We start from the raw sequence: 18844 nt of genomic DNA, 5'->3' as shown, positions 1-18844 counted from the left end.
TTGAGCACAAAATACTGTCAGATGTACGTGTTAGGAGTGGAAAGCTGATGTAAGGAGTTACCCCTTCAGATAATTAATGTCTATTCTTTATTTTCGAAGAGTAAGGCTGGCTGCCAACTCCATTCACCATCTCCAAGCAGAAAAGTGTTTTTGGTGGGGAAAGCAAGAGGTTTGCTTCGATTCGTTCTGCCCTTTCTTCAGCCTAAGAGACTGAATAGCAGTTCGGGCTACCGGTCGCCCCGAGCTGTACCCTGAGTGCTGAGGACACCTAGCGGTGTCAGCCTCTGCAGGCGCCGCGCTCCGCAGCCCCCGGCTTCACTGCACGGCGCCTGAGTTCTGCGGTGCCTTTACAGGCTGAAGAAAGAGGCACGATAATCGCTCCTCGGCTGGCATTTTCTCCTGATAAGTTCACTGTCAAGTTATCTACTTTTTCTGTGGTTTCTCTTCTCTCTTCTTGCCTTTTCCACTTTCCTGCAGAATTAAATGCAGTAAAAACAAGGAGTTGAACACAGAGAATCACAGAATCATAGAATCGTAGGGGCTGGAAAGGACCTCCAGAGATCATTGAGTCCAACCCCCTGCCAAAGCAGGTTCCCTACACCAGGTCGCACAGGTAGGCGTCCAGGCGAGACTTGAATATCTCCAGAGAAGGAGACTCCACAACCCCCCTGGGCAGCCTGTTCCAGTGCTCCGTCACCCTCACCATAAAGAAGTTCTTACGCACATTTGTGTGGAACTTCCTATGCACCAGGGTCTGGAATGAGAATCATTCTTCAGGCTGGATGGTCTGAATTTGACATTGCCAGTCCCACATATTCAGAAGCTGTGAGATGGGCTAAAAAAATCCCAAACATTTATGTAAAATGTGAATATTTTCTACTTATGTTCCATTTTCAGAACCTTCAGATTTCAAATGTGTTTAGCTCTTCTCTGCATCATCGAAGATAAAAGTATATTTTTTGTTATTATGAGACTGACTTTCTCAGGTAAATTAACATTAGAGGTTAGAGCTTTAAGAACAACATTCTATGTTCCAAGATGCCAAATAAATATGGAAGATAAGTTAGTGCGCTGGAAGCCTAATCCCAGCACTGCTGTATGCTCAAAGGCTTGCAGAAAGATTCTGTTTACTACTCTCCTACTCAGGTTTTCTTCCCCTGAAGTGAAAATGTACTTGTGCCACACCTGTTTGAGTAATAACAAGAATCAATTAGCTGCAATTCAAAAAGGACTTTGATCAAAATGGATATATATTACATGTTAACACTTGTATTTACTTTTGCATGATTACATGTTTTTCAGTGAGTCCTTGATGTGATACTTCTTCCCAGGGAGAAGTGGAAATCATGAAACAGAATTTGATATCGTCTGTTCAGATTATATTGTTACTTCCTCTGACTACAGTGGGTCTGACAAGTAAGTACAAAATTTCCAAGAACACTTGTTTTCCTTTATACACTTCTTTCAGAAAAGTCTGAGGCTTTACTTGATCTATCCTGACCATCACTGGAACCTGTGCATATTTGAACTGCTTTCTTTCAAAGTTTTGTGTGGAGGTCTTGAAAATGGCTTGAGTCCTCTTTTCTTTATGTAATATTAATTTAATGATAATGTGGTGGTGATAATGAAAGGTATTCGCACTCTCCCCACGCCCACTCCATCCTTATCACCTTTTTGGGAATTAACATCACATGAGTAGTAACACTGTTAAAGATATGGTATGGAACTTTAATGAAGTAAGAGTAAACTTAGGTTGAAAAGCCACATGCTCTTCCTGTGAAAAAGTGTGTAAATTTATGGTCTATTTTCTTGTTGGAAGTTAATGACAAGTAATCTTAACAGGAAGTATTCTAAAATGTATTAGGATTATTATGGGACGTTCATAAAATTAACGAACAAGTTCAGATTGCACAAAATATTACATCCATATCATTGATTCCTTCTTTTTATAATCTGTCTTATCTGTAATTTCCCCTTATTAGATACTTTTAGAGATGTGTAAATAATGAAATTTTGAATCTATCACAAAACTACAAAGCTGATGGAAAAGTTTAATTCTAAGATGACATGAAGATAAAGATTTTTGATGTCTTAGGAAATATAAACAGTAAATCATGCATTTGATTCCATGCTTTTTCATTTTTTCTGAAGGTTACTCAACACTTCTGAAATTTTGGTAAAAATGAAATTGTCATTTGAAAAAGAGAAGTAAATATATATTAGCAGCTGTTTCAGAAATTTGAGATAAAATATATGTACTTTTCTGAATGTCTTGACTTTTTCCAGGAAGATGTATTTGCCAAATTCATTCTTTAGTTTCAAATAATTTTATTCTCTTCAAGCATTTCATGTTGAATTTGCCATTCAGTAACAACTATAACAAAAACAAAAACAAAAACAAAAAAAAAAAAAAACACTGTCCAACCCTAATATAACTAGTTGGATTTCTGCACTTCCCTAGGTCAATCATTCCCTGGAAAACCTAAGATAATAAGATGTCGTTCTCTAGAAAAGGAAACCTTTTCTTGTTGGTGGAAGCCTGGTTCAGATGGAGGACTTCCTACCAATTACACCCTGTTCTACAGCAAGGACAGGTAAAAAGCGGTGAATAAGTAAGTTATCAAGTGATGATTATGACAGAGTGAGGGACTGATAACGTTAATTTATGAAAGCTATTTTTTATGAATCCATGAAAGTTCAGATAGCCAACAAGGACTATTAATGGGTTTCCCTTGGTAGAAAAAAACATCACTGTTACCAGAACCAAACTTTCAACCTGCCCCTAATAAAAATCAGATGAGCTGAAATATCCTTGTCTGAACACACATAGGGAAAGATGTAATTTGTCCTTCTTATCAGGTGGCACACAGCTTTAATTTGAACAGCGTGCTTCTCTGAGGCAAGGAGCATCAGGGCACCATGAGGGCTGGGGTTTGTGGTAGTTTCTCTGGGGCAGGCAAAGCAAAGTCACCAGCCAGGGCCCTTCCTGCCAGCCGAAGGGAAGCAGGGTAGGTAGTGCGGCAACCTCAGCCCAAGGCATTGGGCACAATCCTGGGGATGGGGACAGCCCAAGGTTGTGTTGGGCAAGGATGTCACCCATGGGTCAAAGCCAGCTCAGTGGGGCGCATGGTTGGGTTGCAGGAAGCTGGAGATGGACCCTGCTGCTGTGGTCTGAAATGGAATCTTGACCAAAGGTAGAATGCGGGAGGCTGGGCAATTACAATAAGGGCTGGGGGTGTCCTTAAGGCTTTCCAAGGAGCTATCACACATCTGGAAAAAGTCTATTTTAGAGACTTCCCTGTTTGAATTCATAGTCAAGCCGGTGGCTCACAAAATGGGGTAAAATCAGATGTGGGTATTGCATCTCAAAACTTACTGGTTTGGTAAATCTCTGATGTCCTCATGCTGTTTAAGAATAGAATGTGCATTTGCTTAGCTATTTTGCTTAACCCGTGCTTCTTAATATAAGAGCCCTTCCTTCTTTTAAAAAGAGGTCTCATAATATGTACAAGTAAGCAGGGAAGCTGAGATTGAATTTCATTGAATAAATCCAGTGAGGTTCAAAATAGATACGGTAAAGCCTCAGACATCCCTGCTTTAAATTAAACCAACTCCAGATCACTTGTATTAATTGATAAGGGTACACCTTTTAATGAAGTTACCACAGTCAAAAATGAACCGAGAGAGATGACGTTTTCCTTATCCACAATGAGCATATCTGTAGAACTTTTATTTTATGAAAGTCCAGATGTTTTGATCTTGATCAGAATAGAACTTCTTATGAGCATTTTACATCATACCAGTCACAGCCCAGAAGAGTGGAGATGAGTATAGATGCTTATCATTTTTATTAAATCTGATGAAACATAAGTGTTGCAAAGCATTCCAGATCTAGGCCAGAGTTACCTTTCTTAACTTGTCTCAGGTGCAGTCCTCTTACACTCATCTTTCCTTTGTGAACTGGGACGAAGCTGCACGGACACTGAAAGATCTTGTTACAACTGGTGTGTAGATCATGACAATGAAGTGAATAAAATGTGTCCCTGAGCCATCTGAGATGATGCTTTGTGTTTCTGCAGCTCTTCACCTAGAAAAAGTCTGAGTGTATCACCCAGTTCAGCTTTAAGGAGTACAAAACACTCCTCCAAAAAAAAAGCTGAAGACTCCTAAGGTAGAAGACAATATCTAAGAGATATGACCATGCTCACATTCAAAAGCAGATAAATGAACACATTACTGAAAACAAAATAAATAATAAAACACTCTTATGCCATAGAGCCCATCAGGTTACTTTCCAGTGAAAGTACATAAAGAAGGCATTTAGCAATTTTCCTTCATTAGGTAAAGTGTTTAATATCTGCCTTTTAACTTGCTTCTAAATGTTTTTTTAAATTACTTTGTATTGTCTCCGGAAACTTCTTTTTCCGTTCTTTTGGCAACACGTTATTGTGTATAAAAAAGCAGATAAAAACTTTCATCCTGAGCAACTGCATAAAAATAGCTTTATGAGTCAATGGAGCATTTATGGTAATAGCATTTGACATTCACTGAAATGTTTCCCAGAGATGGGGTTATATATAGGCTTAAAGTTTAACATTTTAAAGGTCTGTGCTGAATTTAGGCCATTACTAGAAAATTATCTACTTTGATTCACTTCCTAAACTTTGATTTTTTTAAATCATTTTATTTCAGTGAAGAAAAAATCTATGAATGTCCAGACTACAGAACATCAGGTCCCAATTCCTGCTACTTCAATAGAAACTACACTAATTCGTGGACAACATATAATATCACTGTAACAGCAACGAATGAGATTGGAAGTAACAGCTCGGATCCTCAGTATGTGGATGTGACTTCCATAGGTAAAAAAGGAAGAATGAAATGCAAAAAAAAAGAAAAAAAGCAACATAGTTTGAGAAGTTTCTGTTTTTTAATCCAAGAACAAGTAGTGGTGAAAGATTTATTTCCTCATAATATGAAACTTGCTAATGGAGGAGTGTTTATCTGCCAATGATCTGAAGTGAAGTAGGTACCTCTAATGTATGTGCAAACCGCATTTTACTTCCAAATCATGTAAAAGCATATTCTAGCACTACCTTAATTGTGGCTGAAAAATTGCTCCAGTTTCTAGTTACCTACAGTATTTCAGTTAGAGTCAGCTGAGTCTAAACAGTTTTGTAGGCTCCTAGCACTGCAGATTATCAAACTTTCAAATTAGGTCAAACTGTCAGAAGTGTTCCAGACTAGGTTTTCCCAATGTAAACATCTTTCTGGTTGTTGGCATTGCAGTCTTGGAAGGGTAAAAATATGCCTAAGAACTTCACATTTTTTGTTTGTTTTATGCAGTATTTCATATTCTTAATTCCATTCTGTTTTCTGCATACAACATATTCTACAGTGTACACAGTCTTTTTGGCCACACTTTCATTTTACAAGAGTGGCTGAATGAAATTATTATTTCTGTTTCCTTAGCCCAACAAATTCAGAGTTAAGTCTAAGATTTGCTGATACTGTCTTAAATTAGTAGCCAGTTAACATCGTTAGAGAGAAAAGGCAAAAAAAGTCTGTTGTACTGTAACTTCACAGAGGGACTGAATAATCTGAAATTAATACAATGAATTACAAAACAAAAAACAGAAAGACAACAGAATGGTTGAGGTGGTGCTGTGGTTTAACCCAACAGGCAGCAAAGCACTGCACAACCATTCGCTCATTTCCCTCTCCCAGTAGACAGGTATTGTGGTTCAGTGTGGCAGATCGCTGAGCACTACACAGGCATTTGCCTTCCCAGGAGGATGAAGGAGAGAATCAAAAGAAAAAAAAAAAAGAAAAAGCCAACAACAAAGTAGAGCTCGTGGATTGAGATAGAAACTATTTACTAAGAGAAAGGAAAACAGTTATGGCTGTATGTATGTATGTATATATATGAATGTGTAGAACAAGTGAGGCACAAGGAATTGCTTGACACTTCCCACTGCCCAACTGGACCCAAGTTGTGGAAGATAGCCAGAAGAACTCCAACCCCCTCCAAAACTCCTTCCACTTGAAGTTTCATACCATTTCATATGGTATGAAATATCCCTTTGCCAGTGTAAGTCAGCTGTCCTGATTCTGTCTCAGCTCCTTGGACCTTTCACTGAGAATGGCACTGATTTTGTACAATGCTGCTTATTAGCAGCTATAAACCTTGGTGTATTGTGACAGAATCACAGAATCACCAAGCTTGGAAAAGACCTCATCCAATCCAACCATACACCCATCACCAATAGTTCTCACTAAACCATATCCCTCAACACACCGTCCAAATGTTCCTTGAACACATCTGGAGTCAGTGACTTCACCACTTCCCTGGGCAGTCCATTCCAGTCCCTGACCATTCTTTCAGAGAAGTAGGAGTTTTCCTCTTAGAACCAAAACAGCATCATATCAAACACTATGAAGAAAACAATTCTATCCCAGCTGAAATTATGACAATAGGGAAGAGAACTGGAAAAATAACATAAAGTAGAACTTGTGAGTTGACATCAAAAACAATTTGCTAAGATGGGAAAGGAAGAGGAAAGGAAAACAATAGTAATAATAATTGTGTATATTTACAAATAAACTGTGCACAACAGTTGCTCACTACCCGCTGACCAATGTCCAAACAGTTCTGAAGCAGCAGCTGACTCCCTGACCAGATCCCTCAGTTTTATATTTTTTTTCACATGATACCTTGTGGAATATCTCCTTTGGCACTGCAGAGCAGCTGTCCTGGTTCTTTCCCCTACTAGCTCCCTGTGCCCCACCGTAATCCACTTCACTGGCAGGACAGTACAAGAAGTTAAAACATCCTTGACTCTGTGCAGCACTGCTCAGCAACTACTAAACTACTGCAATGTTATCAACATTGTTTTTCTCCTAAAGCCAAAACACAGTATCATACCAGGCACTATGAATTAAGATCAATTTTTTCTCAGCTAAAACCAGAACAAGTAAGAAGGGAATTCTGGATATATCTGATCCAACATGTGCTCAAGCACGGGTACCCAGAGCTAGTTGCCAGAACCATGTCCAGAAAGCGTTTCAAGATCTTCAAGGAGGAGACTCCATTACCTCTCTGGGCAGTGCTCTATCACCTGTACACAATAGCTTCCTGATGTTCAGACAGAGCATCTTGTTCTCCAGTCTGTCCCTTTTGCCTCTTGTCCTGGCACTGGGCACTACTGAAGGTAGCCTGGGTTCATCCTCTCTGTACACTTCCTTGATGTACTCAAGCACATTGATGAGATTTCTCCCTCAGCCTCTTCTTTTTAGTCTGAACAGTTCCATCTCTGAGCCTGTTCTCACAGAAGAATGCTTTCATTGCCTTGGTGGCCCTTTCTTTGAGTTCTTTCCAGCATGTCAATGTCTCTCTTGTACTTGGTGGGTCTCCTCCTCCAGCCCATACCTTAATAGCTTATCTAAGACAATCTCATGGGGATCAGTGTAAAAGGTCTTACTGAAGTCCAGGAGGACAGTATCTACTGTTTTCCCCTCATCCATCAGGCCGGTCATTTAATTACATAAGCTCAGCAGGTTAGTGAAGTATAACTTTTCCTTGTTGAATTCACCCTGACCACCTCTGATTTTCTTCTCCTTCAAGTGCCTGGAAATGGTTTCCAGAATTAGCTATTCCATTACCTTCCCAGGGATCAAAATGAAGCTGACCAGCCTTTAGTTCTCTGGGTCCTTCTCCTTGTCCTTTTATAGAAGAGTGATACTTTATTTCCTCCAGGCTTCAAGCACTTATTTTGGTTGCCATGATGGACCAAAAATTATTGAGAGGCCTTACAATCACATCTGCCACCTCCCTCAGCACTCACAGGTACATCACATTAGAGCTTATGACCTTACAAATGTCCAGTTTGCTCAGTTATTCCCTGACCTGATCCTCTTCCACTGAGGGCACAGTCTCCTTGCTTCGCCAACATCTTCCTGGGAACTTAGATTTCTGAAGGCCAGACTTTCTAGTGAAGACTGAGACAAAGAAAGTATTCAGTACCTCAGCATTTTCACTGTCCTGTTCAACCAGGTCTCCCATTTCATTCAGCAGGGGGACCATATTTTCTCTAGTCTTCCTTTGTCACTCAGATAATTGTAGAAGCCCTTGTTGACACCTCTGGCCAGATTCAATTTCATTTGGGCTTTAGCTTTCTTAATTCCATTCCTGGATGCACTGACGGTATCTCTGTATTATCCCCAAGTTACCCATCTTTGCTTACACACCATCTGTAGTTTTACTTTTTCTGTTCCAGTTTGGTCAGGAGATCCTTCTTCATCCATGCAGACCTCCTGGAAATTTGCCTGACTTCCTCTCTGTTGGAATGCATTGCTTTTGAGCTTGGAGGAAGCAATCTTTGAATAATAATCAGCTTTCTTTGGCCCCTCTTCCTTCCAAAGCCTTATTCCAAAGAGCTCTACCAAGCAGATTTTTGAAAAGGTGAAAGTCTGCTCTTCTGAAGTCCATGATTGTGAGGTTTGCTTTTCATCCTTCTTTCTGCCATAAGGGTTTTGAACTCCACCATTTCATGGCTACTGCAGCCAAAGCTGTCTGTGAGTTTCATACTCCCAAGAAACTCTTCCTTGTTGGTATGAATGTGGTCTAGCATAGCACTTCTTCTTGGTTCCTCCGTCACTTGGAGGAAGGAGTTATCATCATCACATTCCAGGAACCTCTGGGTTACTCATGTCCTGCTGTGTTGTCTCTCCAAGACATATATATTGGTTAAAGTCCCACATGACAAGAGCTTGTGAACATGAAGCCGATTCTGTGTAGAGGGCCTCATCTGCACAGTCTCTGTGGTCAGAGGGCCTGTAGCAGGCTTTCACTATACGGTTACCTTCACTGTAAGGTCACCTCACTTAGCCATGTATTTCCATAAACTCTCAGTCATCTCCTCATCCATCCCCAGGCAGGGCCAGTCATGGTAGCAATCCTATTACTTCTCTGTGATCCCAATGAGAATGTAGCCATATGCAGGTGTCATATACATGTTTATTCCCTATACTGTGTGCACTAGTGTATAGGCATATAACAGAGGCACCCCTAGCATGTTGTCTTCTAAGCTTACTCTCTGCTAACCTGTAAGTGCTGGAGGTGACCCTGCTTAATCCCCATTTTATTAATTTTGTGATCCCTATTACATCACTCCATGCCCTTTGTTCAGCAGCCTGTCTGTCATTGCTATGAAAAAAAAAAAAAACAACAAAGGAGGTATCTTTTCAGAGAAAAATTAATCATTGAATCATTGAATACGTGAATCATTAATGGCAAACTTTTCATTTGTACAGTTCAGCCAGGTTCTCCTGTGAATCTCACACTAGAAACACAAAGATATGCTAATATAATGTACCTGTGGGCAAAATGGTCTCCACCTCTATTAGCTGATGCCAGCTCTAATCATTTATATCACTATGAGCTACGACTAAAACCTGAGGAAAAGGAAGAGTGGGAGGTAAGAGAAAAATATATGCATAAATGCTTTTCAGTGAGTTCTACTGTCAGAATTTAATTGGTATTATAAAAATCTTAGTTTCCATAAGGATAGTAGAATTATTAATCAATAATGAAATACTGTTATACAAAGGAAAATTCTGTCATAGTTTGTAGAGAGTGAAGGTAATGGTATTTGCATAATTATCCTAAGGATGTTATATAATAAAATGAAAAGTAAATAAATCTAGTTAGCTTACTGGTTGAATATGTAATTGTGATTTTCATCAATATGTCTACTTCTGAGTATCACAATAAGACTCTGCTCAGTTTGCAAAGTTTAAGCAAAATGGTCAGTTCGGTAATTCATTAAAATATTATTAATGAGAAATCAGTTAACTATGTAATCAAAAGTCAGTATCAGCAATACAAGAGCTAAATCACAATACTAGGCACTCAAAAGACACCTACAAATTTCTAAATGCATATCTACAACTAATCACAGAAATATGCTATATGCAGAGATTCCCCTCTGACAGGATACAAGCACATCCAACTCTCTGCAAGTGCAAAATCTCATATTGGTACCCATTTCTTCAGAGGACATGGATGCCTTGACTTAACACAAACCCACTCTCTATCCTAGAGTACACTAAACTGTACTCTAATGAGAGAGTATCCTATGAAGTCACACACGTGCATCTGGGTCCCTGCCTGTGGCAGCCCGTGCTGCCTGTAATGCACAACATCAGGGAGGGATGCCACTCTGTCTAGCTTAAGCAGAAGTCACAATGCTAGCAGAGCAGCTTCTGATAGCATCAAACTGAAACTGCAGCTACTGTGGTTTCCTGTCTTCCCTCAGCACTACAAATGGTCGTGCTTCTTTAATTTCACTTTTTAAGCTGACTCTTTCAAAAGTCTCTCAGTAACTCCCTAGTTATTCTTAATTGGCCTTTGAGTCATCATCCCCCTCAACATGATTTGCTGGGACAGTCTTCCTCTCTCTGAAATTTTGGGGTGTTCTACTCACACCATTTACATCGCTATTTTCAGCTGTTGCCATTTTGTTAGGAGTAGGCCACAGTATTCCCACAGCTGAGAAACCAGGGTAAAATGTCATCCTTAAAGTTACATTCAGATGACCTCAGTGCTACCTTAATAGCTGTTGCTTTACAGGTGGAGAAAGCTGCTTGCCTAGAGGGACTTCTAAAGAGAGACTGAATGGGCCTAAGTAAGGCATTTTAATAGTGAGCTTTTAAAACTGTCCTCTAAGAAGTGTTAACTGTCTGGGAGTTGGACAACCGAGAGTGTTCTTTGCATTGTGGATCTGAGGGAGTATTAGCTTGCTAGGAGGTCTACAGTTCTCAAGAATCATGATCTCAGTGTCACTGAAGAGCTTTCCTGTTCATTCAGTTGTTAGCTTCACTTCTTTGTAATTAACATCCTAGCAAATATGCAGCTGAAAATGTTGCCTTTCAGAAGTCAGTGACATAAGCATACTTCTTGATGATTTATTTGTTAAAATGCCCTAATTCCTTATTGTTTTTTTCCAGACAGTACCTGTTGGAGTACAGACACAGTGCAAAATAAATAGGTTAAATGCTGGCATGAGGTATGTTGTTCAGGTCCGTTGTATGTTAGACCCTGGAGAATGGAGTGAATGGAGCTCTGAAAGACGCATTCTGATTTCTGGTGGTAGGTGGATGATTGCTGTTCTGTTAGCTGTGTTTAAAATACAAGTAGTTCAGTGTTGCAAAAGGTACCTATAAATGCTAGCCCTGAAAAACTTCACACAGATGCTTCATAGTGCTGGAGGAACACCTCAGTGCATCTTATCATATTTTTGTGTCACTACATATTTGGTCTTGCTGATCCATTTATCATCTTGCAAAACTCTCTATGACAAACAGTGTGAAGTTTACTAGGAAGTCACTTCTAATACAGGTGTGGTTACATAAATTTTTGGTCATGTCCTGCCACTTAAAAATTGTGGTGATTTCACCTGTAACTAAAGATACCAGGTAATAGTACTTCTGTTCATTTGTTCAGTAACAACTGGACTGAAATTATTGCCCTGCCTAACAGACCATGACACAGCAGCTACCATCGCATGGGAGTAATTATCTGTATTCTGTTGGAACGTTAAGTGTTCCAACAGAATGAGCCATGTTGCCTCAAATCTTCTTCTACCACTAACTGTATTATTCATTGTTTGACATGGAGATTGCTGAAGTGCTCTTAACAGAAGAGTATTTTTAAAATGTCCCACTTTCTGATCTGCCCTAGGCAATTATAGATTTGGAAAATCAATGGCCCTACTCTAAATGATAGAGAATATATATTTTGATATAATAAGACCATATTTTGCCATGGATACATAATTGCAAATGTTTCAAGAACATTAGAGGTTTTTTTAGCATCAAACTATTCAAAATTTAAGCATCTTCTCAGCCCTATTTTTTGCCCAAATGATTTTCTTGAGACTATAGTAACATCATCAGAAATCCACATAATTGTAAATTGCTTGGCAGGAATCAGGCAATTAGAAGGAGTACTGAGCATAACGTCACTGTAGGAGGAAAAACAAGAATTACTTCTTTGTGCCTTTTGAGTCATCTCAGCATAGGCATTTCAAAAGAGAACTACTGGCAGGTACATAAACACACAGGCAAACAAATTCTTTTTTTTTTGTCCTGAGCCAAAACAAATGACAACATATTTTTTTTCCTGGAATAATCAACAGCATTTTAAAACACATTTTTTGAAGAAGAAAAAATGCTTATCTAGATGATGGACTGAGTAAATCATTTTATAAAAGCTGGTGTGATGGTATTGAGAATCCTTTATCAGATTTGGGATGCAGAGGAGAGCCAAGTCATAGAACAAAAATGTCGTTCCTCATTGTATCTTCAGTGGGAAAGGGTTTTGAATCTAGGCTGAAGTTGCAGGCTACTGTCCTAGCCACTGAACACTATTTCTTTCTTGTGCTAACAGTGAAGCAAAATATTTTCTTGCCTCATAAGGAAAAAAAAGAAAAAAATATTCATAGAATCATAGAATCGCCAAAGTTGGAAAAGACCTAAAAGATCATCCAGTCCAACCGTTCACATATTTCCAATAGCTCCCACTAAACCATGTCCCTCAACACAACATCCAGTCTTTCCTTGAACACCCCCAGGGTCGGCGGCTCCACCACCTCCCTGGGCAGTCCATTCCAGTGCCTGACCACCCTTTCTGAAAAGTAATACTTCCTAATGTCCAGCTTGAATCTTCCCTGCCGTAGCTTGAAACCATTCCCTCTGGTCCTATCACTGATGACACGAGAGAAGAGGCCGACCCCCAGCTCACTACAACCTCCCTTCAGGAAGTTACAGAGAGCAATGAGGTCTCCCCTGAGCCTCCTCTTCTCCAGGCTGAACATTCCCAGCTCCTTCAGGCTCTCCTCATATGGCCTGTGTTCCAGACCCATCACCAGCTTTGTTGCCCTCCTTTGAACACGCTCCAGGGCCTCAATGTCTTTCTTGCAGTGAGGGGCCCAAAACTGGATATAGTACTCGAGGTGCAGCCTCACTAGTGCTGAGTACAGGGGAACAATCACCTCTCTGCTCCTGCTGGCAACACTGTTTCTGATGCGATCCAGGATGCCATTGGCCTTCTTGGCCACCTGGGCACACTGTCGGCTCATGTTCAGCCAAGCATCAATCAATACCCCCAGGTCCATTTCCTCTACGCAGTCCTCCAGCCACACCGCCCCAAGCCTGTAGTGTAGCCTGGGGTTGTTGTGGCCGAAGTGCAGGACCCGGCATTTGGTCTTGTTAAACCTCATCCTGTTGGCTTCTATTATTATTCTATTATTTTCTAGTGCTCCTTTTGATTATGTTTTATAAGCTCTGGAGTTGACTTAATGCATTAAACAAACTAATTATTTTGTTCATGTATCTCTTGCAGGACTGTCACCTCCTGAAAAGCCTACAATAACCAAATGCCGCTCCCCAGAAAAGGAAACATTTACCTGTTGGTGGAAACCCGGTTTAGATGGAGGGCATCCTACTAACTACACTTTACTTTACAGCAAAGAGGGGTGAGATGCTGTATATAATTATTTACTATTTTGTGATAAAATCAAGCTTAATTGGTTTTTGCATTTAAGAGATACGATTTTCTTTGGCTTTTGTACAAGTGACATATTCTGGAATAGTACTAGCAACAACGTATTTAAGGTTGAAAAAGGATCTCTTTATAGTGTTGGGTTTTTCAAATTGCTGTGAATTGTAATGGCGTAGATAAACTGCCTTGAAAGGTGCAGTGGTGCAGGAACTGCATATCAGTGTTTGCAAAACAAAGGCACAGCTGTGTAACACCTTGACTACATAGCTCCAGGAAAAAGGTTTTCAAAAATGACCAGAGCTGCTTCAGGGCTAACTAAAGGTTAAAGCATGTTACTGAGGGCACTATCCAAATGCCTCTTCAACACTGACAGTCATGGGGCATCAAGCATTTCTCCAGGAAACCTGTTCCAGGGTTTGACCATTCTCACAGTAAACAATTTTTCCTAATGTACAGTCTGAACCTCCCCTGTTGAGAACCTTAACATCCTTTTTGTATTGTGGAGCACACAACAGCACACAAATCTTGTTGAGGCTACATCAAAACCATATATAGCAGAGAATCACCTCTTCTGATTGCTAGCTGTGCTATGTTCAATGCCCCCACAAAGCAGTTTGCCCTCTTGGCTGCCTGGGCACACTGCTGGCTCATGCTGAGCTGCTGTCTCCAGCCCTGTAGGTCCCTTCCTGCTGAGCTGCTCTCCAGCCACTCATCTCCGATCTGTGTCTGTGTCCAGCATTGCTCTGTCCCTGATGCAACGCCAGGCATTTGTCTGTGTTAAATGTCATGCCACTGCTGACTGCTGAATGCTCCAGTCATCCCTAGGTAGTCAGCAGCTCCCAGTTAAGTGTCTCTGGTGAACGTGCTGAGGATGCATTCTACTCCTGCATTCTAGAACACTGATAATTATTTAATGAACAGAAATGAACCTAGAATGGAGCCTTGGGAAACTATTAGTGGCAAACTGGCAGCAGGGCATAGCCCCATCCCCTGCAACCCTTCAAACTCTGCCATTGAACCATTTGAGTAATTGCTTATCTCACAATTGAACAATTTATTCAGAAAAATCCTGTGAGGCGGTATCAAAGGCATTACTTTTGTACTATCAATTCTCCAGGCATCCTGGAAAAAAGTGCTATGTGTTCTTCATGTACTTTCTTTCGGATTACTACTTTCTTTGGGAAGCTTGGGAATGGATTTGGAGGACAAGTACAAATCATATGTTTTTGAGGAACAGGTGGTAAAAGACACAAATTCTGAAAGCATATGATGTGGGCAGAATTAATTTCAATGCAAAATGAACATTGGAAATTTTCTGCTTTTAACAGATGGGTTAGAAGACTTTGGCAATCGTTTAATGGCTCTCAGAAACTTTTGAGGGCCGTGTAGTAGAGAAAGGCATTCAGAAAAGCAATAGTTGCACTCTACTACTGCATGTTCAAGAAGCCTGCACACTCTAGGCTTTGTAGTCTCAGTTTTGGGGTAGAGGAGTTGGGTTCTTTAGTTGCTTTTTAGTGTGAAAGCAGTATTATGATTTTTTTCACATTGTCAGGCATATAGAATCAAATCCAGCCCTATTGAACGTTACTACAAATGCAACTTCTTGTAAACAAAGTCATGTGTTTTAGTCTGTGTAATCACTGTGATTCTTTCATTTCAGAGAAGAACAAGTTTATGAATGTCCAGATTACAGAACTGCAGGCCCCAATTCCTGCTACTTTGATAAAAAACACACTTCTTTCTGGACCGTATACAATATTACTGTCAAGGCAACTAATGAAATGGGAAGTAACAGCTCTGATCCTCATTATGTGGATGTGACATACATAGGTAAGAGACTGTTTTCTGTGGAACCAATTAATTCAGGGTTATCAGTTTTGATACGATATTTTTTATTCCAGCTCTTCGCAAAGGCTGTAGTATACCCAAGTTAAAAATATGTGAGAACAGATACCATCTTGTCTGTTGTAGTAGTAAATCAGAATTCATCCTCGTAGCATTTGAAGGCCAAAAGTGCTGAAAGCTTTAAAACTGCATTCAGATAATCATTTATTGGATCCACATATTTCCTCCAGTCAAGCCATAAGAAACACCATCTTGTTAAAATCCTTTTCTACCAACTTAATTCAAATTGACCTTTTAACTAGTAATATCTAAATTCTACTACCTGAAAGTGGTTTTCTGAGATTTGATTTTCCCAGGAGAAGCTGAATCAGTGTTTTTATAGCAGTGTACTGATAATCTCTCAGATTTTTTCTACAGAAAAACAGACTGTGGACAAGTATTTAGGTTATTTTCTAAGGGAAAGAACATTACTGCAAATAATGATTCTTCTATCAAGGTTGTGGCTGCTGAGAACCTGATAACTGAAAAAGGGCTTGTGGAAAAAAAATGTGTTATATTTTACCTCTATGCCCTGACATCTTAGTAAACTTTGCATCAGAAAGTGGTAAAACGCATGCATTATATGCAGGAGCTCTACCTGTGAACTGGGATAGCTGCAGGCCTGGCTGACAGAAATCTACATTCCATTTTATTTTTGAAGCGTAGACAGGACTTTAGTATTACTGTTTTAAGAATCCATCCCTATGCACATCAGGATAATGCTGCTGTATTTTCTCAGTATTAAAGATTGAAGGGGACCAGTTTTGTAATTTAAATCTGTGTTTTCAGCATCCCTAATGGTATACACCAATTTTGTAAGATTATGATACAAAACAACATTTATAACACACCATTAAAGATGTTAACTTTCTCTTAGCTTTGAAATATAGTGTGGAGAAGTACAGCAACCATAAATGATGATGTGAAAAAAATATGGTTTAGGTGGTAAATGATTCAGGCAAATTTCAATATGAACTCCATTTATTTAGAGTTCTTCAGTGTCTTCAAATTTATAAATCCTTGTTTATCAGGAAATTCTTGCTTCCTGTATTCGAGCAGTTCCAAGTTACTAGACACAATGGAGGTGGCAATTTGCCCCACATACCACTTCATATATTTTCCTAAGATGCAAAGAAAAATTATTCATACTTTTACTATCAGTTCTCTTATTTTAACAGTACAGCCAGATCCTCCTGCGAATGTAACTTTAGAATTAAAAAAGCCAATAAACAGAAAACCATATCTGATGTTGACATGGTCTCCACCCCCACTGGCTGATGTCAGATCTGGATGGCTTACCCTCGACTATGAATTGCGACTGAAGCCTGAAGAAGGAGAGGAATGGGAGGTAAGGATCTTGCAAGTTTTTCCTTAAGTTTTTCTTGATCCGTTAGAGTTTGTTAGTTATGTCCCATACCTGACTATAATGAAGCAGACATATGGAATAATTCATCCTTTTTCAAAAGCAGTGCTTTTGAAACATATTCCTATTGCGAAGACTCGTATCTCAGATGCTGCTGTGTGATAGCAGGTGATGAAGTACTTATTTTCAGCTGTGGCCATTATATACTAATCATATTGGCACAGTAGTTTAAATTGTTAGGTCTCATTCTGACAGGTTTATTTTTTCTGGTAATTTGTTCTCAACCACAAATACTTCTTACATGACAGAAAGCTTGATGACATGTAAAATCATGTACATTTGTGCAAATAACTATTAGGTAATAGTTGTAATAGTTGTTATAGTCACATAATAATTATTCTCCACACTCCAGATCTGCAACTCATACAAGCAGGGACAAATTGTAGCTCCAGCTATTGATATTTGGCTGTATTGCCTTTTTGTCTGCTGCAAAACTACCCAGCCATCTCTGTATCCTGCCTTCCCTCTGCCACTGTACATCCCAGATCCTTGGCCACTATAGAATCCACTGTTTATTCCCCGGCTCCACATTCCTTATTTCCTCTGCAGCTTCTTCCCCAGTTGTTCTTTCTTGCCTCCTTCAGTTCTCGCCATGGTGGGTCCCAGCATTGCCACATTTCATTTCTACTTGTCATATGCTCATGGTGTGTCTTTATAGCAGTTTAATTTGCACACTACAGAAGAGACTGATATCATCACTGCTGCATTATGTTAGAAAGTTGAACTACAGAAATAAAATAAATGTAAGATTACTTCAATGCCTGTGTAACAATTATTAGGAAGATACCCAGTTTTATGCAGGTCACACCAAAAGTAATGCTTCTATTTATTTCCATGGAAAATAAAACAGATAGAGCACAATAACACTATTTGATAGAACAAATTCTCAGAGAAAAAAACAGTTTTTCCAACATAGTCACCACCATTATCTGTAAATTTTCACCAGCAAAGAACAAGAGCCTGCGTGCCATGCTTGTAAAAAATCTGTGGCAGTGGAGATGACCCACTATCACCACTCACACACCACTCACAGCACTCACTGCCTCACTGTGCTCACAGCCACTGTTTGATCTCTATAAACATTCAGCAAGCATTAGTGAATGTCAGTAGGTGCCATTTTTTCCACATGGAGGAATTCAGTGACACACTGTTGCTTCACATGCATTTGATATCAGACTCCATTCTGTCAGACTGCTCCTCTGCTGCCATCTGTTGCGCAGCAACAAAATGTAATGGTGTATTGGTGGGAAGATTCCACCCCTACTGACATTCCACCAACATCTCCACCTCTGACATCATGGTCCAACATCATAAAATAGGAAGCATTACTTTCAGAACAGCCCTCATATGTTTTATCAGGACTAAACTAGCTATGATTTTCTTTGAAAAATATCTAAATTTTATATGGATTTTATGATTTTTAATTCATTTTCAGACTGTTTTTGTTGGACAGCAAACACAATATAAAATGTTTAGTTTAAATCCAGGAAAGAAGTACATTGTACAGATTCACTGCAAACCAGACCACCATGGATCATGGAGTGAATGGAGCTCAGAGAACTATATTGAAATTCCTAATGGTGAGTGGCCGTGTGCCTTTCAATAGCAGTTGTTTCATGGAAGTTCATGTAATACTTCTGTTAGTTGTCTGTAGCACCCATACAGATTGACAGCCCACTGTTTCCTAGGTAGGAATATCATTGCTAAGGTAACTGAATGCTCAGCTTCCCTGCACTATAGAGGACAGTTAGCTTACCCTTCATTAATCTTAGGAGTTAAACAGGTGAATCAATTTTCTTACAAACTTAAAGCACATCCTTTCTGTTTATGCCTCATTCATATTTGTTCTCATGACAGTGGTTTTTAATAAAAAGAGTGATAATAACTTAATTAAACGTGCTAGGTAGACAACAAAGTGACTTCCTGCAGACAGTAACAGCTCTTCCTAATGCTTTATTTGGAAAAAAATCAGAAAA

General features: G+C 39.5%; 1 protein-coding gene and 1 long non-coding RNA gene across 14 annotated transcripts in view; one reads left to right on the top strand and one right to left on the bottom strand.

Annotated features, from left to right (window-relative positions):
• The window catches only part of PRLR (prolactin receptor), a 179375-nt gene that overhangs the window by 148582 nt on the left and 11949 nt on the right, over nucleotides 1-18844 (top strand). For 10 of the 12 annotated variants that reach the window (XM_085212503.1, XM_085212499.1, XM_085212500.1 and 7 more), the window contains 9 exons: nucleotides 1303-1416; nucleotides 2462-2594; nucleotides 4693-4862; nucleotides 9313-9476; nucleotides 11008-11149; nucleotides 13403-13535; nucleotides 15222-15391; nucleotides 16624-16793; nucleotides 18304-18448. In XM_085212503.1, the coding sequence (XP_085068629.1) occupies nucleotides 1347-1416; nucleotides 2462-2594; nucleotides 4693-4862; nucleotides 9313-9476; nucleotides 11008-11149; nucleotides 13403-13535; nucleotides 15222-15391; nucleotides 16624-16793; nucleotides 18304-18448 (1297 nt within the window). In that variant the 5' untranslated portion in view covers nucleotides 1303-1346. 12 annotated transcript variants of the gene reach the window in all.
• Nucleotides 1-18844, bottom strand: part of LOC146542133 (uncharacterized) — a 40435-nt gene that overhangs the window by 12345 nt on the left and 9246 nt on the right. Inside the window, exon 2 of one of the 2 annotated variants that reach the window (XR_014880606.1) lies at nucleotides 3907-4087. The exons of the other annotated variant lie outside the window; for it this stretch is intronic. This is a non-coding gene — a long non-coding RNA (uncharacterized LOC146542133). The remainder of the gene's footprint in view (nucleotides 1-3906; nucleotides 4088-18844) is intronic. 2 annotated transcript variants of the gene reach the window in all.

The sequence above is a fragment of the Meleagris gallopavo genome, chromosome Z (genome assembly GCF_905368555.1).
Source record: "Meleagris gallopavo chromosome Z, MGAL_WU_HG_1.1, whole genome shotgun sequence".
NCBI classification, from domain to species: domain Eukaryota; kingdom Metazoa; phylum Chordata; class Aves; order Galliformes; family Phasianidae; genus Meleagris; species Meleagris gallopavo.
The sequence above is the reverse complement of the archived record's forward strand: the minus strand, read 5'-3'. Positions and strand labels throughout refer to the sequence as shown.